Source organism: Rhinoderma darwinii, chromosome 2 (assembly GCF_050947455.1).
Source record: "Rhinoderma darwinii isolate aRhiDar2 chromosome 2, aRhiDar2.hap1, whole genome shotgun sequence".
NCBI classification, from domain to species: Eukaryota; Metazoa; Chordata; class Amphibia; order Anura; family Rhinodermatidae; genus Rhinoderma; species Rhinoderma darwinii.
The window spans coordinates 481,545,989-481,573,454 of NC_134688.1; the positions used below are offsets into that span (position 1 = coordinate 481,545,989).

General features: G+C 45.0%; 1 protein-coding gene across 1 annotated transcript in view; it reads left to right on the forward strand.

The window, feature by feature from the left end:
* The first annotated feature begins 675 nt into the window (after positions 1–675).
* Positions 676–27,466, forward strand: part of LOC142741936 (Fc receptor-like protein 5) — an 81,508-nt gene continuing 54,717 nt past the window's right edge. The window contains exons 1-3 of the mRNA XM_075851258.1: positions 676–997; positions 21,570–21,824; positions 23,458–23,715. Of these exons, the coding sequence (XP_075707373.1) occupies positions 676–997; positions 21,570–21,824; positions 23,458–23,715 (835 nt within the window). The remainder of the gene's footprint in view (positions 998–21,569; positions 21,825–23,457; positions 23,716–27,466) is intronic.

Sequence of the window (27,466 nt, forward strand, 5' to 3'; positions counted from 1 at the left end):
CATTCTTTCTCTCTTTCTCCTCTTTCTCTTCTCTCTCTCTCTTTCTCTCCCTCTCTCTCTTTCTCTCTCTCCTCTCTCTTTCTCTCTCTTCTCTTCTCTCTCTTCTTCTCTCTCTCTTTCCCCCCTCTCTTTCTCTTCTCTCTTCTCTCTCTTTCCCCCTTTCTCTTCTCTCTTCTCTCTTTCTCTTTCTTTTCTTTCTCTCTTTCCTCCCTCTCTTTCTCTTTCTCTCTCTTTCTCCCTCTTTCTCCTTTCTCTCTCTCTCTCTCTCTCTCTCTCCCTCTTCTCTCTCTTTCTCTCTTCTCTCTTTTCTCTCTCTTTCTCTCTTTCTCTCTCTCTCTCTGTCTTTCTCTCTCTCTCTTCTCTCTCTCTTTCTCTCTCTCTCTTTTCTCTCTCTTTCTCTCTCTTTCTTTCTCTCTTTCCCCTCTCTTTCTCTTTCTGTCTTTCTCTCTCTCTCTTTCTCTTTTTCTCTCTCTTTCTCTCCCTCTTTCTCTCTCTCCTTTCCCCCCTCTCTCTCTCCTTCTCTCTCATATTGGTTTGAACCTGACCATAGGCTGCTCTAATTAATATCACCAATACAGAGATCACACAATATAAGTCTGATGAGTCGAAACCTTATTAATCAGTGTTCATTGTGTTAATTGCACTGGAGGAAGGAAATGTGAGTTGGTTTGGATGATGAGACTCCCTGTCCTCACATATTTCCTCATACGTTGTCCACTTCCCTCAGCTCCGGTATCAGAGCCTCTTCTGAATATTTCATGTCTTCGGGACGGTGGAGCCGACTTCTTCTGCAGGACTGACCCCGGGGAGGATTCCTTGTTCTCCATTCTGGTCAATGGTGAATCATTGCTGGAAGACTCAACATCATCCAGGACTGAGGGGAAGGTCAGTGAGGTCAATGCCACCGTGAAGTCACCAGGACCCTGGAATATTACATGTTCTGTGAGAAACCGGGTCAACGACCGTCAGACCAACAACACCCAAGTAAAATGCCCAGGTTAGTGTCACTTCTGCTAGAGCTCAATAACTACAACCCCCACAGGAATAGACAATGGAATCCGTCCAGGTGACTTCTAGTAAAGATCTATGGCCCCCCTATAGTATAGAGCGCGGCTTCTCAGACTTTCTCTATTGGGCCTCACGAGTGGTCGAAGCCAAGGCCAAAAATAAAAAGTCCATCTCTCCTTCATCTTATGAAACATGAACCTAAGTACTAGAGGAGTCGGTCACCAAACCAGAGATCGGGGGAGCCGGGGAGCGGTCTGTAACCACTCTTACACGACGGCCCCGCGGCACCTCACCAACCACTGGTGGCCCCTCACAGTATGAGCAGCGCAGGTCTAGACCACAGGTAGGTGACCGGTAGATCTGACACGTCCTGAGATCATTCCCCTGTAGTTCAGCAATGAGGACGCTTCAGACCGCAGTCCACAAGTGTAAAGCCGTGGTAGATGTTACTCCATAGTCCACGCGGGGGGGCACTGGGGGCTCTGTTTTTGTTGGCCACCATACTGAGTTACTGACTGATGTTTCCTCAGTGACTTCATTCTCCTGTGATAAGATGTCGGTATTCGGGGTTTTTGCTCCATTTGGAGACTTATGATAATTCTCTCTCATGTGATAATGTCGCTGTTCTCAGTTTTGGAATTAATATCTAAAAAAGGCAAAGAAACGTAATTCAAAATATCTGGGAATGGTGGCACCTGGTATGAGCCCAGAGTCCGGCCCACGCGGGGTCCTTCTCTTCTGTATGACAGAATTTCCTAGGAACCTCTCCAACAATGTCCGATCCGTGCGGCTCCCCTGGACTTTTTGTGGTCCCCAGACATCGCTGGGTTTAGAGCGTCACTATTTACTGGAAGAAGCCAAAGATTGTCGCTGCACTCACCTACGACTGCAGCCGCTCCGGGGCGCGCTCACACGTGGCGTACCTGCCTTGTATTCCGCAGTGTAAACAAAAGCTGCGGAAAACGACAATATACTGTATGTCTATGGAAAGATATGGATCTAGCGCATTGCGGGATATTTTGTAATTTTTGTGAAGTAGCGGATATTTACTCTGCAGAAATATAAGGCAAGTACGCCACGTGCGACTGCACCTAAAATCAACACTTTTAGGGCATGTTCTCAGGTTGAGTGCGCTGCGTAAGAGTACGTATCCGACCTGGAGCCCGCAGGGAATTCCGGATGAAAAAACGCACCAAATTGCAAAAAAACAGAACTGATATAAAGACAACACTTACCTCCTGCACCGGCGTTGCCATAGCGACCTCTCTTTTCTCCATGTCATCCGGCCTCCTGTGGTGACGCTGCAGCCCATGTGATCGCTACAGTCTGTGATTGGCTGCAGCAGTCACATGAGATGAAACTTCCTCCCAGGAGGTCGGACTGAAGGAGAAGAAGGAGCCGTCGCTATGACAACGCCAGGGAGGTAAATATGGACATTTTTTTAAAATTACATTTAAAGTTTAAAAAGTTTTTTTTGTCTTTTATCAGATTTGCATTTTTTGCGGCGGAATCAAAACATCCGCTATTTGTTGCGGGTTTTACCTCACATTAAATTCAAATAAAAATCCGCACCACAGGTCAATTTCTGAGGGTTTTTCAGCAGGTTTTTTATGCAGCGGGTGGAGGAGATTTGTTCCCATATCACCCACTCTCTGTCACCGCTACGGTATTACGCTCCCGACTTTCTGCAATATAATCCCATATGGAAAATCTGCAGTGTTTACTCTACGTGTGGACTTAACCGTACAATCCGACGAGCCCCCATCTGCGTGCAGAACTACGTCAGGACAAGTTTTCAGGATCTGGACTTAAACACCGAATGTTTCTATTCATAGACAGCAAGCAGTGATCTTGAACATGGTGAGGAATTGAAACACAAAAAGTTAGATAAGACAGGATTGTCTAATTAACCCTTTCCTGTCTCTGATCTGTAGACTTACGTCGGGAAAGGGTATTTAAATATGGCGTCCGGTCAGGAGCAGAGCGGCGCCATAGCTCCCGGATCTCTACTGTGTTACACGGCAGGGACCCAGCAGCAATGCTTGCGATCGGAAAATCTCTGATTGGCAGCATTTAACCCCTCCAATGCCAGTGTCAGATGTGACCACCGGCATCTGAGGTTTTCTTTTACTGCCCCTTTTGCTTTGGGGCTGGTCAGCGGCTCCTGCGCGGCGAGATCACACGAGCCAGTGAGTTCTAGTATCTGGGAGCCTTGTGAACGCCCCCCCCGCCCGGCTAGAGGACGATCACCTGCGGCAAGTCTCAACAGCAATGCACTGATTTGACCATAGACTGTGGTATTGTAATCTATGACATAAGCAATCTAATGATCGCAGGTTCAAGCCCCCTAGGGGTGACACAAAAAATAGCAATAAAAAATAATTATATATAAAACTTCAAATCACCCCTTTCCTCAGATCACATATAAAAATAAACAATAATAAACATAAACACATCAGGTATCCCCACATCCGAAAATGACAGAACTATAAAAATATACAAATATTTATCCAATACGGTGAACGTCGTAGCGGGAAAAAGGCCAAAATGTTTTTTTTGCCACTTCAACCCCACAATTTTTTTTAATGAAAAGTGATTGAAATGCCCGACATTCCCCAAAATTTACGTTTTTTAAAGGTCCTAAAACATAAAAAAACTATGAATATTTGGTATCACGGACGGTGATCGGACTGAGACGCAGAATAAAGGTAACGCGTCTTTTTAACCGTACAGTGAACACCGTAAAAACTAAACCCATATGAAAATGGCGGAACTGCTGTTTTTTTATCCAATTCCTCCCCATTCTGAATTATTTTCCATCCTCCCAGCAAATCACACATAACAATAAATAGCGCCACTAGAAAGTACAACTTGTCCCGTAAAGATGAAGCCCTCATAAGGCTGTCTACGAAAAAATAATAAAGTTATGACCTTGTAAAGGCGGTGAGGAAAAAACAAAAGCATAAAAACAAAAATGAGTCTGGTCCTTAGGCCCTGTTCAAACAGAGTTTTTTGGCGGCAGAAAATTCTGCCTCAAAATTCAGTCTGGAATTTCGAGGCAGATTTTGATCTGCTTACACGAGGTTTTTCATGGCGTATTTTGCACGCGCCCATTTAGCGCCATGGGCAAAAAACGCAGTGAAATACGCTTTCTAAGCCTCCAATTGATGTCAGTGGGAGGTCAGAGACATAAACGTCCGAAGATAGGGCATGTCGCTTCTTTTTCGCGGGAAAATAATGCGTGGCCATTTTTTGGCGTGTTTTCCGACACGTTTCTTGCATCTAAAAAAAGTGTCAAAAAAAACTCTGTGTGAACTGGCCCGATCACATCATGTACAAGATAGGTCACTTATGAATTGGTGACAGAGCCTCTTTATTACTAGGACCACTGTTATCTACATTACAGCGCCGATCACATCATGTACAATATAGGCCACTTACAATGTGGTGACAGCCTCTTTATTACTAGGACCACTGTTATCTACATTACAGCGCCGATCACATCATGTACAATATAGGCCACTTATAATGTGGGGACAGAGCCTCTTTATTACTAGGACCACTGTTATCTACATTACAGCGCCGATCACATCATGTACAATATAGGCCACTTATAATGTGGTGACAGCCTCTTTATTACTAGGACCACTGTTATCTACATTACAGCACCGATCACATTATGTAGGAGACAGGACACTTATAATCTGGTGGCAGCCTCTTTATTACTAGGACCACTGTTATCTACATTACAGCGCCGATCACATTATGTAGGAGACAGGACACTTATAATCTGGTGGCAGCCTCTTTATTACTAGGACCACTGTTATCTACATTACAGCGCCGATCACATCATGTACAAGATAGGTCACTTATAATGTGGTGACAGCCTCTTTATTACTAGGACCACTGTTATCTACATTACAGCACCGATCACATCATGTACAATATAGGCCACTTATAATGTGGTGACAGCCTCTTTATTACTAGGACCACTGTTATCTACATTACAGCACCGATCACATTATGTAGGAGACAGGGCACTTATGATCTGGTGACAAAGCCTCTTTATTACTAGGACCACTGTTCTCTACATTACAGCACTGATCACATTATGTAGGAGACAGGACACTCATAATGTGGTGACAGCCTCTTTATTACTAGGACCACTGTTATCTACATTACAGCACTGATCACATCATGTACAATATAGGCCACTTATAATGTGGTGACAGAGCCTCTTTATTACTAGGACCACTGTTATCTACATTACAGCACCGATCACATTATGTAGGAGACAGGGCACTTATAATGTGGTGACAGAGACTCTTTATTACTAGGACCACTGTTCTCCACATTACAGTGCCGATCAACTCATGTACAAGATAGGGCACTTATAATGTGGTGACAGCCTCTTTATTACTAGGACCACTGGTCTCTACATTACAGCACTGATCACATTATGTAGGAGACAGGTCACTTATAATGTGGTGACAGAGCCTCTTTATTACTAGGACCACTGTTATCTACATTACAGCACCGATCACATTATGTAGGAGACAGGGCACTTATAATCTGGTGACAGAGCCTCTTTATTACTAGGACCACTGTTCTCTACATAACAGCACTGATCACATTATGTAGGAGACAGGACACTCATAATGTGGTGACAGCCTCTTTATTACTAGGAACACTGTTATCTACATTACAGCACTGATCACATAATGAACAATATAGGCCACTTCTAATGTGGTGACAGAGCATCTTTATTACTAGGACCACTGTTATCTACATTACAGCACCGATCACATTATGTAGGAGACAGGGCACTTATAATGTGGTGACAGAGACTCTTTATTACTAGGACCACTGTTCTCCACATTACAGCGCCGATCACATCATGTACAAGATAGGTCACTTATAATGTGGTGACAGCCTCTTTATTACTAGGACCACTGTCATCTACATTACAGCGCCGATCACATCATGTACAAGATAGGTCACTTATAATGTGGTGACAGAGCCTCTTTATTACTAGGACCACTGTTATCTACATTACAGCGCCAATCACATCATGTACAATATAGGCCACTTATAATGTGGTGACAGCCTCTTTATTACTAGGACCACTGTTATCTACATTACAGCGCCGATCACATTATGTAGGAGATAGGACACTTATAATCTGGTGACAGCCTCTTTATTACTAGGACCACTGTTATCTACATCACAGCACCGATCACATTATGTAGGAGACAGGACACTTATAATCTGGTGACAGCCTCTTTATTACTAGGACCACTGTTATCTACATTACAGCGCCGATCACATTATGTAGGAGACAGGACACTTATAATCTGGTGACAGCCTCTTTATTACTAGGACCACTGTTATCTACATTACAGCACCGATCACATTATGTAGGAGACAGGGCACTTATAATCTGGTGACAAAGCCTCTTTATTACTAGGAACACTGTTCTCTACATTACAGCACTGATCACATTATGTAGGAGACAGGACACTCATAATGTGGTGACAGCCTCTTTATTACTAGGACCACTGTTATCTACATTACAGCACTGATCACATCATGTACAATATAGGCCACTTATAATGTGGTGACAGAGCCTCTTTATTACTAGGACCACTGTTATCTACATTACAGCACCGATCACATTAGGTAGGAGACAGGGCACTTATAATGTGGTGACAGAGACTCTTTATTACTAGGACCACTGTTCTCCACATTACAGCGCCGATCACATCATGTACAAGATAGGGCACTTATAATGTGGTGACAGCCTCTTTATTACTAGGACCACTGGTCTCTACATTACAGCACTGATCACATTATGTAGGAGACAGGTCACTTATAATGTGGTGACAGAGCCTCTTTATTACTAGGACCACTGTTATCTACATTACAGCACCGATCACATTATGTAGGAGACAGGGCACTTATAATCTGGTGACAGAGCCTCTTTATTACTAGGACCACTGTTCTCTACATTACAGCACGGATCACATTATGTAGGAGACAGGACGCTCATAATGTGGTGACAGCCTCTTTAGTACTAGGACCACTGTTATCTACATTACAGCACCGATCACATTATGTAGGAGACAGGGCACTTATAATGTGGTGACAGAGACTCTTTATTACTAGGACCACTGTTCTCCACATTACAGCGCCGATCACATCATGTACAAGATAGGTCACTTATAATGTGGTGACAGAGCCTCTTTATTACTAGGACCACTGTTATCTACATTACAGTGCCGATCACATCATGTACAATATAGGCCACTTATAATGTGGTGACAGCCTCTTTATTACTAGGACCACTGTTATCTACATTACAGCGCCGATCACATTATGTAGGAGATAGGACACTTATAATCTGGTGACAGCCTCTTTATTACTAGGACCACTGTTATCTACATTACAGCACCGATCACATTATGTAGGAGACAGGACACTTATAATCTGGTGACAGCCTCTTTATTACTAGGACCACTGTTATCTACATTACAGCGCCGATCACATCATATACAAGATAGGTCACTTATAATGTGGTGACAGAGCCTCTTTATTACTAGGACCACTGTTATCTACATTACAGCACCGATCACATTATGTAGGAGACAGGGCACTTATAATCTGGTGACAGAGCCTCTTTATTACTAGGACCACTGTTCTCTACATTACAGCACTGATCACATTGTGTAGGAGACAGGACACTCATAATGTGGTGACAGCCTCTTTATTACTAGGACCACTGTTATCTACATTACAGCACCGATCACATTATGTAGGAGACAGGGCACTTATAATGTGGTGACAGAGACTCTTTATTACTAGGACCACTGTTATCTACATTACAGCGCCGATCACATCATGTACAATATAGGCCACTTATAATGTGGTGACAGCCTCTTTATTACTAGGGCCACTGTTATCTACATTACAGCGCCGATCACATTATGTAGGAGATAGGACACTTATAATCTGGTGACAGCCTCTTTATTACTAGGACCACTGTTATCTACATTACAGCACCGATCACATTATGTAGGAGACAGGACACTTATAATCTGGTGACAACCTCTTTATTACTAGGACCACTGTTATCTACATTACAGCGCCGATCACATCATATACAAGATAGGTCACTTATAATGTGGTGACAGAGCCTCTTTATTACTAGGACCACTGTTATCTACATTACAGCACCGATCACATTATGTAGGAGACAGGGCACTCATAATGTGGTGACAGAGCCTCTTTATTACTAGGACCACTGTTATCTACATTACAGCGCCGATCACATCATGTACAATATAGGCAACTTATAATGTGGTGACAGAGCCTCTTTATTACTAGGACCACTGTTATCTAAATTACAGCGCCGATCACATTATATAGGAGACAGGGCACTTATAGTCTGGTGACAGAGCCTCTTTAAAGAGCTATGCCCCATGCACACGACCGTAAATTTGTCCGTAATTACTGCCCCATTCAGTTCTATTGACCGCGGACACCTTTCCATATTGCTACGGATGGGTGTCCGTGCCATAGAACTGTGCCAGGAATAATGGAGAATGTCTGTTTCACGGGCCGTGCTCCCAGACTTTGAGCTGCACTCACTATTCTGCTGGTGGAGTCACTGTGTACACACATTACATTACTTATCCTGTACTGATCCTGAGTTATATCCTGTATTATACTCTAGAGCTGCACTCACTATTCTGCTGGTGGAGTCACTGTGTACATACATTACATTACTTGTCCTGTACTGATCCTGAGTTACATCATGTATTATACTCTAGAGCTGCACTCACTATTCTGCTGGTGGAGGCACTGTGTACATACATTACATTACTTATCCTGTACTGATCCTGAGTTACATCCTGTATTATACTCCAGAGCTGCACTCGCTATTCTGCTGGTGGAGTCACTGTGTACATACATTACTTATCCTGTACTGATCCGGAGTTATATCCTGTATTATACTCCAGAGCTGCACTCACTATTCTGCTGGTGGAGTCACTGTGTACATACATTACATTACTTATCCTGTACTGATCCTGAGTTACATCCTGTGTTATACTCCAGAGCTGCACTCACTATTCTGCTGGTGGAGTCACTGTGTACATACATTACTTATCCTTTACTGATCCTGAGTTACATCTTGTATTATACTCCAGAGCTGCACTCACTATTCTGCTGGTGGAGTCACTGTGTACATACATTACTTATCCTGTACTGATCCTGAGTTACATCCTGTATTATACTCCAGAGCTGCACTCACTATCCTGCTGGTGGAGTCACTGTGTACATACATTATATTACTTATCCTGTACTGATTCTGAGTTACATCCTGTATTATACTCCAGAGCAGCACTCGCTATTCTGCTGGTGGAGTCACTGTGTACATACATTACATTACTTATCCTGTACTGATCCTGAATTATATCCTGTATCTCTTTATTTTATATATAAATTTACAAAACATAAACTGAAAAACAAATACATAACTAATTCCATATAACCAAAAAGTCACAACCAAATTCTTATAAACAAATTTTCTTATATACATCTCTGTATATGAGAAGAGAAAACGATACCAGACCCGGCCACATACACCCCACTCTTATATACTTACATCTACACTTCATCCGAAACTAAACAATAACTAGAATATATACAAACATCATATAAACGTAATCAAAAGTACCAACAGAAAATCCCCCGACCCGCGTCACCCAAGGGCCTAAAGAAACAACATAATAATGATGATAATAATCAAACAACATAATAATAACAAATAAAATAATAATAATAATAATAATAATAACACAACAATCCAATCCAAAATATAATAATACTAATCCCAAATTTTTTTATTTTTTTTATCTTTTTTTTTTTTAACATTTTTTTTGTTTTTAATCACACTATACACATCCTGACTTTCCCTAACCTTACCCTTCTTACCTAAACTCCACCACCCCAGCCAGCATCTCGCCTCATGTCCTCTCACGTCCACATAGTCCAGATGCTGGCCCCCACCACCACACCCAACACCCCAGCCCAGCCCCCCGCCCCATGTCCTCCCATGTCCGCATAGTCCGGGGCTGGGTCAGGCAAACCCCCCCCCTCCCCCCTCCCAACCTATCTATTAACCCCCTTAAGTCTATCCCTATTCTAACAACATTTGTACAATATAATACAATACACGTCACCAACTTGTCCAAATACCAAACCATATACAAAATACACCGTACCCGAAAGCACCAAGTTCGGTCGCTTGTAAACCTTTTTCCTGCCATTTCAATCCTAAACAAAACAAAAATCTTCCAGTGGTTACCTAGCCCATCACCAGATAGAGAGAAGGGAAAGCCCCCCCCCCAGCTCCCCCCCAGAGGCCAAGGTACCACGTCCACCGCTGCACACTCCCTATCGCTTGCCCTATCTCCTTACCCTATTACTAGCCCTTTCTTGACCCTATTGAAAGCTGACCCTATGCTGACCCTCACCTTTCCCTTATTCCGAGCCCTATCACTATATTTTTTTTCATTTTATTTTTTTGGTGCCTCAGCGGAACGCAGACCCCCACCTCCAGTTGAGCACCGGTGACGACCCCCCCCTCCCTCATGAAGGCAGACACATTAAGGCACCCAAAAGGAAAAGCCCCTCCAAAGATGAGAGGCTTTGGATGCTCCCAATCTGCCAACCTCCAAAGAATGCACCTTCACCAGGTCACCCATGATATTGCTAACAACCTCATCCACTAAGAGGATTTTCTTCTGGGTAGAAACTAGACATCGTGCATTCCACATAAAGTGCCTGACCACTATACTGACTAGAAACAAGGGGCAATGGTCCCTACCACCGAGGTCTCCGAACACTCCATATACCCACCCAGCATAGGAGAGGCTGGTTAGGCCTGGCCAACCAATGGAGGCTCCCACCCTTTTGTATACCTCTGTATTAAAAGGGCAATGAAGCAGGAAATGCTCCATGCTTTCCAGCACACCGCCGCACTCCTCCCGGGGGCAATCCCGGTCATCAGAGCTTCTGCACTTTAGATTGCCCCTCACATACAGTCTCCCATGGAAGCAACGCCAAGCCAGATCCCAAAACTTCTGGGGAATCCTCGCTGAATTTAAAAGTTTTAATCCCACCCCGAGGTCACTACTTGGGCAGTCTTTGAGCACCAGGGGCTTCTGGAAGTGGGTCATCAGGACCCTCCTGTCAAGAAATTTTCTCGACATGGTCCTGATCTCCCACACCTCCAGACCCCACCGGCGAACAATCTTCAGCGCCAGGGTGGCATAAGCCGGGAGATGTCCGTGAGGTGTACGCAGGTCTTTCACTTGCCCTCCTCTCTCCCATTCATGGAAGAAAGGCCGAAACCACCCCCTGCAGGAGGATATCCACCAAGGAGCCCTCTCTTTCCAGAGGTTTGCCAGGTTGATCTTAACAAAGGTGTTCACTAGGAACACCACCGGGTTAACCATACCTAACCCGCCTAGTGTCCTTGGTAGGTAAGTAACCTCCCTCTTGATTAGGTTGAGCCTGTTTCCCCATAACAGCTGGAAGAACAGGCTATAGACCCGAGTCCAGAGAGGTTCTGGCAAGATGCACACACTGCCCAGGTAAAGCAACATGGGCACCAGGTAGGCCTTGGCCAATTGAACCCTTTCCCTCAGGGTTAAGGACCAACCCTTCCATTGGTCGACCTTCTGGGCAACTAGATTCAGCCTATCCTCCCAGTTCTTCTTGGGGTAATCACCCGGGCCAAATTCGACTCCTAAGATCTTAGCAGACCCCTGAGGCTCTGGAAGGGTGTCCGAGAGATCAAAACCAGGATCTCCTCCTCCCAGCCAGAGACTTTTGCACTTATCCCGGTTGATCTTGGACCCAGATGCCAATGAGTAACGCTCCACTTCCGACATCACCCACTCTGCCTCCCCTCTCGAGGAGACAAAAATGGAGACGTCGTCTGCGTACGCAACCACCCTCTGAGTGGCCTCCGGCCCCTCCAGGCCGGCCCCGACTCCCGCCAATGGCCCACGATCGATCCTTTTAAGAAAAGGATCAAATGCGAACGCATATAGCAAAGGGCTCAAGGGACAACCCTGGCGGACACCAGACCCAACCTCAAAGGGGGTTCCAACCCAACCGTTCACCAGCGCAAAAGTCTCAGCCCCAGTGTATAAGGTCTGTAGCCAATTGACAAACCCCCCCGGTAGGCCGTACCTCAGAAGGACCGACCAGAGGTACTCGTGGTCCACCCGGTCAAAAGCCTTGGCCTGGTCCAAGGACAGGATGTACCCCTCCCACCGACCAGAATTTCCCTGCTCCACTGCCTCTCTGACACTGAGGACAGCACTAAATGTGCTGCGGCCTGGAACAGAGCAATGCTGGACCGGCGAAAGGAGCCGGGATGCAAACTTCACCAGCCGATTAAACAGCACCTTTGCGAGAACCTTTCTGTCCGTATTGAGCAGCGCTATGGGACGCCAATTCTCAATACGGGTCGAGTCTTTACCCTTCGATAAAACGATCAAGGCCGACCTCCTCATTGACATTGGCAAAGTACCCGAGGAAAGGCACTCATTAAACACCTCAGTCAAGAGGGGAACTAGGGTTCCTTTAAAAGTCTTATAAAACTCGGATGTTAAGCCATCCGGCCCTGGCGATTTTTTGAGGGCAAGCCCATCAATCGCCAATCCCACTTCCTCTTCCTTGATCGAGTCTATCAAAACACCGAGAGAGGGGTCTACCCCTGGCTCAGGGATGGTTTCAGCCAGGAAAGCCGACATCTCGTCTCGGTTTGGATCTTGCTTCCCCAAGAGGTGCGAGTAGAAGGATCTGACGACCTCCAAGATCCCTGATTTGGATCTCTTCAGAGATCCTGTACTATCAATCAGTCCTGTCACAACCTTACGACTCACTGACATCTTACAGTTCCTGTAGGGGTCGGGCGAGCGGTACCTCCAGAAATCCCTCTCAAGAACTAAAGATGTGTGCCTATCATACTGACACCTCCTGAGCAAAGCTTTCACCACGGAGATCTCCTCCCCACTACCCCCGGTTGAGACCAGATGTTCGAGTTTCCTCCTCAGTTCCTGATATAGGCGGTACCTACTCATGGACCTGAGGCTCGAGAGCCTGCGGAAAAATCCTGCCACCCGGACTTTAAACAACTCCCACCACTCAGACTTAGTACCACTGAGATCCAACAAAGGTACCTGGCTCTGAAGAAAATCCTCAAAGTCCTGTCTTATCTCCGCTTCTTCCAAGAGAGTAGAATTCAGCCTCCATATACCTCTTCCCATCTGGAGGGACTCTGCAATGTTCAAAGAGAAAATAATCATACAGTGATCGGAGAACTCCACCTCAACAACGGACACTGGTGAAGAGATGGCTTCCTCCTTCAAAAAAAACCTGTCTATCCTAGACCTACAACTACCTCTACGATAGGTGAAACCCGAGTGGCCTGGGGTATGCCTGATGTGGATATCCACCAGGCGAGCATCGCTAACTATATTTTTTAATGCTACACTATCATAGGTCAATTTTTTATCTCCGGAACCTCCTCTATCTCGGGGCCTCACGACAGTATTGAAGTCCCCTCCAAAGATAACTTGTCGACCTGTAAAAAGGAAAGGCTTAATCCTCATGAAGAGACTTTTACGGTCCCATTTGCTCTGGGGTCCGTATATATTGATTAGTCTTAATTCCTGTCCCCTCATGAGGACATCTAAGATCAAGCACCTCCCCATTTCTAACTCAATCATCCGTCGGCATGTTACCGGTGCGGTGAAAAGGACCGCCACTCCGCTATAGGGCTCAGCCGCAAGAGACCAGTAGGAGGGCCCGCGTCGCCACTCCCTCCTAGATTTAACGACGTCTGCCAAAAGTGACAGCCTGGTCTCCTGCAAAAACAAAATGTCGGCTTCAACTCGGCCAAGAAAATCAAAGGCTGCAAATCTCGCCCTATCTGACTTAATGCTGGCAACGTTAATTGATGCCAGCATCAACGGAGTGGGTGCCGCCATCATGGATGTTTGAGTTAGACGGCTTTCTTCTTCCCACCCCCCCCTCTATCTGATGAGGACCCCCCTTCTTTGCCTCGCTTCTTGCAAACTGAGGAGTCCATACTCACCACCCTATTCCCATCTTCATCCCCAAGTTCCGGGTCAACCTCCCCCTCTGGGGGCAACGGCCCCTGCAGCAGGGGAGGCTCAACGACTCTGGGGTGCCCTACCATGCCCTCCCTCTTAGTATGGGAGGCTGGAACGTCCACAAGAGCATGGTATCGATCAGTAGAGCGCACCAGGGGGGTACAGGATTTACCTTCCTGGGCCAGGGCGGGGCCAGATGTATTTGGCCCTTGGGTTTTGCCCGGTGTCCCTTTTGCTGTAGGCTGAGTCCTCTCTTCCTCTCCCACACTTTCATAGTGGGAGGACTGAGAGTCCTCAGCCCTCTGCTCCCTTTGGATCCTCCTCATCTCCTCGTTCAATTCGGCCTCCCCAGGGGCATCAGCTTCAGGGGGGTCATCCAGATCCGAATCAGAGGTCGTCCCAGTTTCCTGGAGCGCCCTCTGAATCCTCTCCTTCCTTCGCTTCTCCGCCCTTCTCTGGCGAGAAGGGGGACCCTTCTTTGCATTCTTCCCTTGCCCCTGTGCCCCATCGTCCCTGCCCGCACCCTCACCCACGGAGGCCTCCCTCCTTTCATCCTCCGCAGGTTTGGAACAAGCATTGACAACAGAGCGAGGACACCGACTGAACGGGTGACCTAAGTCACCACACAGGCTGCAGCGAATACGGTCACACGATGCGGCTAGATGACCAATCCCCCCACAATGAGCACACTTCTGCACCTTGCAGCCTGCACTCAAATGTGAGGGGTCGCCACACCGGTGACACAACTTCGGCTGCCCCTGGTAGAAGACAAGGATCCGATCTCTTCCCAGGAAAGCAGACGATGGTATGTGGGACACCGTCTGTCCCAGACGCTTTAGTTTAACCTTGAACGTCCAGGCCCCTGACCAGATGCCAAACTCATCCATGTTCTTCCGTGGCATCTCTACTACCTCTCCGTACCTTCCCAACCAGGTCATGATATCAATACAAGAGAGTGACTCGTTACGGGTAAGAACGGTCACTCTCTTGGGACCACTTTGGCGAGAAATTGCTTGTGCAGCAAAGTCTCGCCAGCCAGGCTCGTCCTTCATCAGCTCGTAGTTCCCCCAGAAGACCTCAAGGCCCCCTAGGTGAACAAAGCTGATGTCAAACTCGACCGAGCCATGAGGATGTATCAAGGCAAAGATGTCACTCGCCTTGAAGCCCATCCCTAGCAGCAGCTCCACAACCCTCTTTCTGGGAGGGCACGCATCATTGCCACGCCACCGGAGACGGACCACATTCCTCCTGGCTACAGCCTGCCCGGCTGTTGGGAGCGACCACTGATCTCCTCGTTGCTCTCGGAAGGCATTTAGACCATATCTGTCTATCCAGAAAGACAGGTCCTTCTGCACTCCCCCTATGGTTAGGGTTTGCTTTCCCTCTCTTAAAGCGTCCAAGAGACGTTGTTGCAAGTTACCGTCCCCGGACCTTGAGGGTGAAGATGGGTGGGCCCGCTGTCCCCCCGCTGCCACACCAGCATAAGACCTGCCGGATATCACAGCAAGAGGAGCGCCAGGCCCATTGCCCCTGGTTGATACCCCATCCCCACCACCCACAGACACAGCACTCAACACCCCATTACCAGCAGACACTCCAGCAACTTTATTTACAGACACCTGCATACCCCCAGCAGTTTCCACATCCACAGCCGCAACTTTTTCATTTAACCCGCCAGGTCCCCCTGCAGTCATCCTTCTGGCCAGGCCTGGTTCTATGTTATGTATTTTTGCTGTACATTTTGTTTGATTAGACACTGCTTCAGTCTCCGCATCATCAGGCACCTTTGCAGGGACGCCACCAGATGTTATAAGCGATGTCCCCGCTGTGCCCTCCGCCTCATTAACCTCCATCTGTTCTATGCGCGGAACATTTTTGGGAAAGGGGCCACCGTCGCCCCCGACGCCAGCAGCCCCCTTCTCGCCTACACCACTTTTCAGCGATGCGGACGAAGGAGCCACTGACGTCACTGGAGCCGCCTCCGGTGCCGGACCACTCCCCCCTCCCACAGAGGAGTGGCCAACAGAGCCGGAGCCCTCTCTGTGACCGCCCTTGTCCGGAACGTCTGACGGCTTTACTGCGACACCGACAGACTTCCGGCTTTCAGACACCACATCCGGTTTCTGGTTTACCCGTTCTCCCGACCCCTGACTCGCATCAAAGACAAGTTTCCCGGGCTCGCCATTCACCGGACATGGGGACACACCCCCTGGCGTCACCAGGCCACCAGTACCGCCCCCTTTGCAGGGGTTGGTGTCCGGCGCCATTTTGACCACCACGTGTTCTAATGCCGGACCCGTAACACTCTCCCCGCATTCCCGCTCCAGCCCCACTGCAGAGGCTTGAGCTGGGGGTCTTGCAGGACCTGTGCCCTGATCCTGACTTTCATCTGGCTCAGAGCACAGGAAGGATCTTGCTGTATACACAAGTTTAAATGAACCTTTAGCAGATTTTTTTTCCTTTTCCTTTTTTTTCTTCTTACATTTTTTTTTCTTTTCCTTTTCCTCCTCTGCGGGTAACTCCGCACCGAAACAAAATCCCTGGAAGGATACCGGCGACTCCACATTACGGGTCTGTGTGAGTAATCCTGGAGGCCGCTCACTGTCAGTTTCAAAACACTCCTCATTATTCCCATCTGTGTGTCCACCCTCCTCCTCCTCACTGCTCCTGGGTGCCTCAGAATCTGTGCCTTCTTTGGACTTTAGATTCTCACTCTCCATTGCCTCCACCACATTTTCCTTTGCTGTGTCTTCCTCCATACTTTCTATTTTTATAGGTGCTGCCATCTCGGCAAACCTCTCTTCGTTTTTTAATTTTTCTCCAAACACCCCTCCGCCTGCCACAATCTCCTCACGTCTTTCTTCCACTTCTTTTATTTCCTCCAACAAGGATTTCACAGTAAAACGGTATCGGGACCTCTTACCTCCTGAGGCTTTTGCAGCCCTTCCTCTGGCGACCGCCAAGTTCGCACGGAGCCGTTGCAGCGACTTCCTGAGGTCCCGATACTCCTCCAACCGCATAGCCAGACGGGAGCTGAAGTTCTCCACCGTCTCTCCGGTCCTCAGCTGTCCCCATTCCTCCACACGACCGTCATCCAAATGTCCGGACAGTGCTGGTCCTTCTCCAGACGACAAAAACTCTATCACCATGCCGGACCGCGTCTCCATACCCTTATCCAGGGTTCCAGCCACGGGGGGAGCCAGGATAGCCTTGCCCCGAGATGATCTCCTCACCCCCGCGACCGTTTGCATATTCCCAGCCAGCTGGGATGACCCTCTACCCCCCGCTGGCATGCTCCGGGAGGTAGAGGTCTGAGGCTCCATCCTAGGATGGAACCCCCCTCAGGGTACTTTCCAAGCCCAGGCAGATGGTATGAGGCCTGGGCAGATAGGATAAGGAAAGTCCCTGGATCCAAGGCCTGCACGGAAGTCTCAGCAGCTCTCTCCACACGTCCTACTCCACCCACTCCAGAGCTGCACTCACTATCCTGCTGGTGGAGTCACTGTGTACATACATTACATTACTTATCCTGTACTGATCCGGAGTTACATTGTATATTATACTCCAGAGCTGCACTCACTATTCTGCTGGTGGAGTCACTGTGTATATACATTACATTACTTATCCTGTACTGATCCTGAGTTATATCCTGTATTATACTCCAGAGCTGCACTCACTATTTCTGCTGGTGGAGTCACTGTGTACATACATTTATATTACTTATCCTGTACTGATCCTGAGTTATATCCTGTATTCTACTCCAGAGCTGCACTCACTATTCTGCTGGTGGAGTCACTGTGTATATACATTACATTAGTTATCCTGTGCTGATCCTGAGTTACATCCTGTATTATACTCCAGAGCTGCACTCACTATTCTGCTGGTGGAGTCACTGTGTACATACATTACTTATCCTGTACTGATCCGGAGTTACATCCTGTATTATACTCCAGAGCTGCACTCACTATTCTGCTGGTGGAGTCACTGTGTACATACATGACATTACTTATCCTGTACTGATCCTGAGTTATATCCTGTATTATACTCCAGAGCTGCACTCACTATTCTGCTGGTGGAGTCACGGTGTACATACATTACATTACTTATCCTGTACTGATCCTGAGTTACATCCTGTATTATACTCCAGAGCTGCACTCACTATTCTGTTGGTGGCGTCACTGTGTACTGCGTGACAAGAGTTTGTCCAGAATGAGAGATAGTCAGAGATACAATTTAGAGGTCATTGGAGGGTAAAGATGTGGTCATCTCAGGTCATCTTCTAGACCAGGAATGATGGGGGAGGGGAATAACAGGAGGAATGTTGTTAGTGTCTATGAGGATGATGACAATTCCTATAATGGGGGCAGTGGAGGCTCGGGGATCATCAGATGTCAGCTATATGTAAATGTAAATAAGGACGCCATAACTCTCCAAAGAAAGGGGGCAGGTGGGAAACACGTCAATCCCACCACTGGGATAACTTCTAAGTGTCTATAAGTGGAAGAATTGTAGTAACTGGAGTGTGAGACATGATGTAACTGCAGCTCTGGCAGTGACTGGAGTATAAAACGTGATGTAACAGTAGATTTGTGACTGCCGGCCAGAGATTTGGCTTTGATCAGAGTGATGTGACCCCGCAGTCATGTGACCAAAGGAAAAATTAATCTCTGTTTCTGCCTTTAGACACAATCATTGACCCAGAGCGACTGTTTCCAGCGATCAGATCTCCTGGTGATGTGTGGATCGCTCGCTGCTCTGGATCTATAGATTTATCTTCATGTCTATAAAGTCATACTCCCATCTTACCCGTACATATTTCAAAAAAGTTGATAGCAATAGCTATTTGGACTACAAGAGTAGTCACTATCATAAGTGGCTAAAAAACATCCCATATAGTCAGTATAAAAGAATTAGGAAAAACTGTACACTGAATAAAGATTTTAATGATCAAAGCCGTATTTTATTAAGGAGATTTAAAGAGAAAAATTATCCAAAAAAACTCCTCTCTGATGCATACAAAAAAACAGTGATTTTAAGCCAAAAGGATTGCCTACCCACTAAGGACATACTATCAAATGGTATCGAATTGAGTGATACAACAGACATAAAAAAAGAGAAGGATGAACAACCAACAAAAAAATTTTTCTCCTTCAATTTCATTACTAAATATAATGCTGCACATAAAAATATCAAAAACATCATGAATAAACATTGGCACATTTTACAGATTGATCCTTTTTTAAAAAATAGCTTACCTACGAAACCTATGATAACTTTTAAGAGAGCTAGAACTATGAAAAATATTTTAGCACCGAGTAGGATTAATTTTCCTGGAAGACAACAGACGCAACAACAAAATACTATGTGCCCAAATTCACACACAAAGGGTAGTTCTAAATGCAAAAAAAAGAACTGTTTATGCTGTTTTAGTATACGTACCACAGACATTTTTAGATCAAACCAAACAAAAAATGAGTTTCAAATTGAAATGCAGTTAAATTGCAAGTCCAACTATGTTATATACCTTATTGACTGTATTTGCGGTCTCCAATATGTGGGAAGAACCATCCAATTTCTACACTGTCGACTAAATAAACATCGTTCCAACTGCAAGAAAAAATTCCTTTTGCACAGTATCTCTAAACACTGTACTCTGTTTCATAACAATGATTTTAGATGTTTTAATATTACACCGATTGAACAGATAAATGAAAGCCGAGCGGATAGATACGATTTACTGTGCAAGAGGGAAATCTATTGGATATATAAATTGAAGACCCTAAAACCTGAAGGTTTAAATGAAATCACAGAGATCATAATTTAATGAAACGAACCCGCTCTGGATGAGTCCCTTTATATGCAAACAAATAAGAATTTCGTTATAGATAAAAATATATATAGGAAATTCTTTAAGAACTGGCAAAGATCGTACTGGAAAAATAAAAAAAGAAAAAAAGAAAAAACTTGATTTTTCCTTTTTCATTTTAATAATAAAAAACACAAAATTCGATCTTCTGAAAGTAACATCAAGATTAGTATAATGATAAAATTGACATTATTATAATTTCCATGAAAACAGTATAATTATTCAAAGAACATATATATAAAAAGGTATATATATATATATGTACACACATAGAACTTGTATAAAAATGATTTTGGTTGAACATTTACGAATCTATATAGCAAAATTGAAAAATAGAATGAAATGGTAGTGCATTTTTAACTTTTTCCCTCATTTTTAATCAATATATTTTAAAAATATTTTTTAATATAACATATTTTCCTTTTAATAATTCGTTTTTAATATACTATTAAATTATATTTTTAGACTATGTAATTATATATGTGCAGAATTTTGTATATATTTTGTATATATATGTGTTCAATTACGTTAATATAGTATGTCTTTACCAACCAGACAACTTCCAACTATTATGTATAGGAAATAATTGTCTTTCATTGGACATATATATACATATATGTTTCATAAATATATATTTTTTATCTTTGTTTTATCAGTTGTGATTATATGTATGTTAAGTAATTTGGGTTGGTCTTTTATCTCTGAACCGACCCGGTAGTTCTTGCCTCTAACTGACCTTTCACTAGGTTATTTAACTGGCACCCCACCCATCTATTTATATACTACCTGAGGAAGAAACCGGTTCGGTTTCGAAACTGTTCACTGTTAAACAGTTGTGTTTTATATTTACCATTGTACCAATAAAATCCCTAAATACCGACTACATTGGTACCTTTGAGGAATTTGGTTTTACGTGTATGGGTAACCATACTGATCAGTAGCGCATGGAGAACGCCCGTATTTTGCTTTTTTGCTTTCATTCCTCCATACTCCCATCTTGTCTGTTTCTTACATCCGGCTCTTCCCAGCACTGTGGCTCCAGGCTGTTCTTCCCTCGTTGCAGCTTTGGGGTTCTTGATCAGATCGGGCGCAGTTTTCCTCGGGGACACATGGTTGGCCCTGTGAGAGGCTCGTCGTGACTTCCTTCTTCCTCTTTGGATTCAGTCACACTGTCATGGACATCTACTAGCTCAGCCCTGTTACGTTTCTTTTATACTCCTTACATTGATAGAGTCTCCCTGAACCCCACTAATAAAGGGGTACAATCAGCATAATGTAGGAGGTAGCGGGTCTAGAACATCACCTAGAGCAGTGGTTTCCATCTGCGGCTCTCCAGCTGTCGTGAAATTACCCCACTTATCATGTTGGAAGTTGTAGTTTCACAGCAGCTGAAGAGCCGAAGTTTGGAGATCACTGACTTAGAGTGCTAGCTCTGGTGCCTACATTATATATGTCACCTCTTCTATATACTTCTCTTCACCAGCTGTCTTTCTATCTCCTAGCTCCACTATCAAACCCTGTCCTGGAGCTCTCATGTCTCCACAATGGCAGCCTCCAGATCTCGTGCTCTGTGCAGAAGGGATCGGATCCAATCTTCTCTTTGTCGGTGAATACCACATTATTATTGGAAAATGTCAAAACGGAAAAGAAAATGGTAAATGTCGCGTCGCCGTCACCTGGATATTGGGATGTTCATTGTGCAGTGAGAAACAGCCTCGGGGGAACAAATGTCACCAAGAACCACACGACTTGCCCAGGTGAGTGGTGACTCGATCTATCGATGATATCCTGAGACAGACCAGGGAACACTTCACTTCTATGAAAGCGTGTTGTGTTCATGACCTCTGCAGACGTCATTGTGCAGGGAGGGGTAGATGGGGGGCTGTGTCCATCATCTCGTGTCATTGGTTGATGCCGTGTTATCTATATATAGGTGTTACCTGTCAGTGTAATCCTGCCTGTGATGATAATGAGATGACTGCTGAGAAGTGATCTCTACAGAACAGGAAGTTTCAGTCTATTATGAATGGTGGATCGTGTGTTATCTATATATAGGTGTTACCTGTCAGTGTAATCCTGCCTGTGATGATAATGAGATGACTGTGGAGAAGTGATCTCTACAGAACAGAAAGTTTCAGTCTATTATGAATGTTGGATCCTGTGTTATCTATATATAGGTGTTACCTGTCAGTGTAATCCTGCCTGTGATGATAATGAGATGTATGATGAGAAGGGATCTTTACAGAACAGGAAGGATCAGTCTATTATGAATGGTGGATCGTGTGTTATCTATATATAGGTGTTACCTGTCAGTGTAATCCTGAATGTGATGATAATGAGATGACTGCTGAGAAGTGATCTCTACAGAACAGGAAGTTTCAGTCTATTATGAATGGTGGATCGTGTGTTATCTATATATAGGTGTTACCTGTCAGTGTAATCCTGCCTGTGATGATAATGAGATGTATGATGAGAAGGGATCTTTACAGAACAGGAAGGATCAGTCTATTATGAATGGTGGATCGTGTGTTATCTATATATAGGTGTTACCTGTCAGTGTAATCCTGAATGTGATGATAATGAGATGACTGTGGAGAAGTGATCTCTACAGAACAGAAAGTTTCAGTCTATTATGAATGTTGGATGCTGTGTTATCTATATGTAGGTGCTACCTGTCAGTGTAATCCTGCCTGTGATGATAATGGGATGTATGATGAGAAGTGATCTCTACAGAACAGGAAGGATCAGTCTATTATGAATGGTGGATTCAGTGTTATCTATATATAGGTGTTACATGTCAGTATATTCCTGATTGTGATGATAATGGGATGTATGATGAGAAGTGATCTCTACAGAACAGGAAGGATCAGTCAATTATGAATGGTGGATCCGGTGTTATCTATATATAGGTTTTACCTGTCAGTGTAATCCTGACTGTAATGATAATAAGATGACTGCTGAGAAATGATCTCTACAGAACAGGAAGAGTCAGTTTATTATGAATGGTGGATCGTGTGTATATATACTGATGACTGCTGAGAAGTGATCTGCTGTGGTATCCCAGCATTCCCTTAGCCCTGGATGACACACACAATTTAGTTTAAGTTTTTGGCTCCGTTTTATTTCTAGCTAAAGCCAGAAGTGAATCCAAAAGTAAGAAAAGGTATAAAGAAATGACTGATGCATCTCCATTTTTTGCTCCTTTCCTATGTTTGCTTTAAAAAACAGACAAAACTGCATCAAATCTGTGTGTGTGATCCTGGTCTTACAGCCGCAGATGAGAGTCATAGGTTGTAGACCACTGACTTGGAGTGTCAGCTTTGCAAAAAATCTTGAATATGTCACCCCTTGTATATACTTCTCTTCACCAGCTGTCTTTCCTTCTCCTAGTTCCACTATCGGACCCTGTCCTGGAGCTCTCATGTCTCCGCAATGGCAGCCTCCAGATCTCTTGCTCTGTGGAGAATGGATCAGATCCCATCTTCTTCTCTTTGTTGGTAAATACGACATTATTGGTGGAAAATGTCACAACGGAAAAGAAAATGGTAAATGTTGTGTCGCCGTCACCTGGACCTTTGGATGTGCAATGTGCAGTGAGAAACAGCCTGGGGAAAAGACATGCCACCGAGAACTACACGACTTGCCCAGGTGAGTGCGGACTCCATCTATCGATGATGTTATGAGACAGGCCAGGGAACACTTCACTGTTCAGATGTTACTGACAGGTGACATCCCAGCGGTATATGTAGCAGACTTATCACATGGACACACAAGACGCTCATAGAGGGGACAATATATATATTTTTATTTATAAATCTTTTTATTTCTGAATTCATAACAAATATCCAAACATGGCAACTTATATAATACATTCACCCTTATTTTCGGTATGTGATATTGCACGTTCCAATTGAAAATAGGAAAACCTTTCTTTTTCTGTTATCCGAACTCTTCAGCTAGTTTGCGCCACGTCTTAACTTTACCTCCCTCAACCACATCTAATACCGTTCTTATATCCTTATTTCTCAAAAGGGGGGGCTCTAATATATCTTTAAATTCCTAAGTGTTCATATTGTGCCATAATGGGGTGATCTCCAACGACCCCCTTCGGCCCAACTCCTCCCCCAACAGTTCCAGCGTTTATAAAGAGGTAAAGCTGACGGGATTTGCCTAAAAATAACAGAGTTTAGTTATCCCGATAGCAGTACCTGAAATATATCCAGACAGTGACCTTTATTAACCGCTGTAACAATCCATCCCCCATCCCTTTATACACTGGGGTTGGGCTGCCATATAGAATGGTCTAATATTCGGGAACGCCAGTCCCCCATTTACTCTTAGGAGACATACAAGGTCTTGTTTTATTCGGACTCTTCCTTCCCTAAACTGTTAAACATGGTGATAATTCTCTTAAATTGTTTGTCTGGGATCCAGATGGGATGACCACAAAAACACAAGGTATCATTGTCATCTACTAGAATTCTCCTCTCCGCTCTAGAGATGGGGGGGGGGGGGTCATTCCATATTTATTCATTATTGGACTGAGATTTAACGCTGTAAATTGTTTGATTTCATTTGACATTTTAATACCCAAATATTTACATTCTCCCCGGGGTACCACTCATTTCTTTGTATTTCTATATTCATATTATCATGGGGAAACAGTCTGGACTTCTCCCAGTTTATTTTAAGTCCCGAGAATTGACCGAACTCAAATTAAATATTCCAACTTTTCCTCTGGATCCGCTAAAAAAACAACAGAAGATTGTCGGCATAAAGAACTATCATGTCGTCTCCCCCCTGGCGCCAACCCCTGCGATGTTCCTATCTTCCCTAATAAAGCAAACTAACGGCTCGATAGTCAATGCAAACAGCAGGGGGGGGGGGGGACAAACCCGGGAAGGGACAAACCCGCCCTGTGCCCCCAGTGAAATGAAAGAACTCTGTGTTTCTCCATCTATTCTAATATTTGCCTGGGGCTGGTGGATAATAATTTCACTTAATTAATAAACGTACCTCCGTGCTTCTTCATACCAGCCCAAGGAAGCCGCACTCCACCCTGTCAAACGCTTTCACCGCGTCTAATGACAAGATGGAGCGGGAAACGCCCCCTGCTGGTACCTGAATATTTCCATATACCCTTTGAATACGCTGTCTCACTGATCTGCCGGGAATAAAACCCTTCTGATCCACACGTATCACTGCAGAGACAATTTCTGCCAGTCTCCCCGCCAGCACCTTCGCCACAAGCTTGGCACCAGCGTTCAGCAGAGGGATCGGCCTGTATGTCTCCACTTCCTGAGGATTTGTATCCGGTTTTAATTCCATTATTGTATGTGTCTTACTGGTGGGGGTCTGACCCTGGGACCTCCTCTGATCCTGAGATCTGGGGTCTTGTCCACACTGTTTCTATTTTACCCATTCACTTTAATGGAGACTTACTTGGGAAGCTGGACCCCTGTCCTTGAGGTTGATGGTCCCTGTGGTCGCACCTTCACCTATTGATGCTTCTATTTCATACACGGTTGATGTGCGATAATTCATTAAAAAAAAATGAAAGTGCAGTTTAATGAAAATAATATTCTGTTAATCACATTACTGCTTTGTACCATGACAAATCGCTCCAGACATTGTGGTTGGTGGGGGCCCATCTTGGACATCCTTTGGTAGAAGAGGACAGATTGAAAATAATGACCTGTGTACTTGCTGCCTGTCCCCAATGGCCACACATGTCACCTGCCAACGGGGCCGGCCTGGGACTTCTAATCAGCCCTGGCATATTTAAGCACCCAGGCCCCCCGCAGGCCATGCACAGTCGCCAGTGTTGGGCTGGGACCACCTTTCAGCCATACAAGACACGGGAGATTTATTAAAACAGGTGTAAGTGAAAGAGGAAGAGTCCTGATCGCTCCAACTCCAACTCATCCACTGCGTTCCCACGAGAGTAAGGAACCTGCTCATTACTCTAGAGGATTTGTTTTGGGGAAAAAAATGGAAGCAGACTTATTTCTGCTGCATGTGAATGGGGTATAAAATATCCCACTCACTATTAATGGATGCAGAATGTTAGTGGATTTGAATGGGATTTGTGTGTGGAATCAGGGACTTAGTCCTAATCAAATCCTGATTGTGTGATCATGGCCGAATACTGACGTATAAAAAGGTGGCAAATTATACCGTTATACAATGCTACAATATCACCGGACTGTAACTAAATAGTATGATTTCTATCTTATATTCAGCCACACACTCACATGCTGACACATGATGCATAGAATCAACCCACAAGCTGGATACATGCTGCACTCATGCCACTCACACCTAGGACACATGCGCACGCACACTGCTCACACCTAGGACACATGCGCACGCACATCACTCACACCTAAGACAGATGCGCACGTACATCACTCACATATGCCGCATATGCACCACTCACACCTAGGACACATTAGCATGCACACCACTCACACTTAGGACACATTAGCATGCACACCACTCACACTTAGGACACATGTGCATGCACACCACTCACATCTAGGACACATATTCACACCACTTACACCTAGAACACATCCCCCACTCACACCTAGGACAAATGCACACGTACACGACTCACACCTAGGACACATGCGCACACACACCACTCACATCAAGGACACATGCGCATGCACACCTAAGGACACATGTGCACGCACACCAGTTACACCTAGAACACATCCCCCACTCACACCTGGGACATATGCCGCACATGCACCACTCACACCTAGAACACATGCGCACGCACACCACTCACGCCTAGAACACATGCGCACGCACACCACTCACGCCTAGGATATATCCCCCATTCTCGCCACTCACACAAGACATATGCCACTCGTTTTCTACCCACACCAACGACACATATTGAACACACACTAATCACATCTGGCACAAATGTTGCACACACAACTCACATACTAGAGACATACCATTCACACACTAGACACGTACCACACACCAGACACATAACGCACGTGCTACGTACACTAGACACATACCGCACACACCACACCACACAATTGCTAAACACATACCTCACATAACACTTACGCACTAGACCTATACCACACATACCACCCACACTGAAAACAACATGCACATTAATGCCAATAGTACATTATAAGAAGACACAAAACTCACACAAATTGCATATTTCACTCATACAGTTGACATACACGGTTATCACACTCACTTTGCTATATTTACCTGTTTTGTTTTGTTGACTGCTGATTCTTGGGCACTGGTATGCCGGATGCTGGCAGTACATAGGCGTCTATACCTGCTCATTATTCTTATTGTATACCCGAGATGCCCTCTCCACCACTAAGCCCCGTCCATATGCCCACGAAGCCACGCC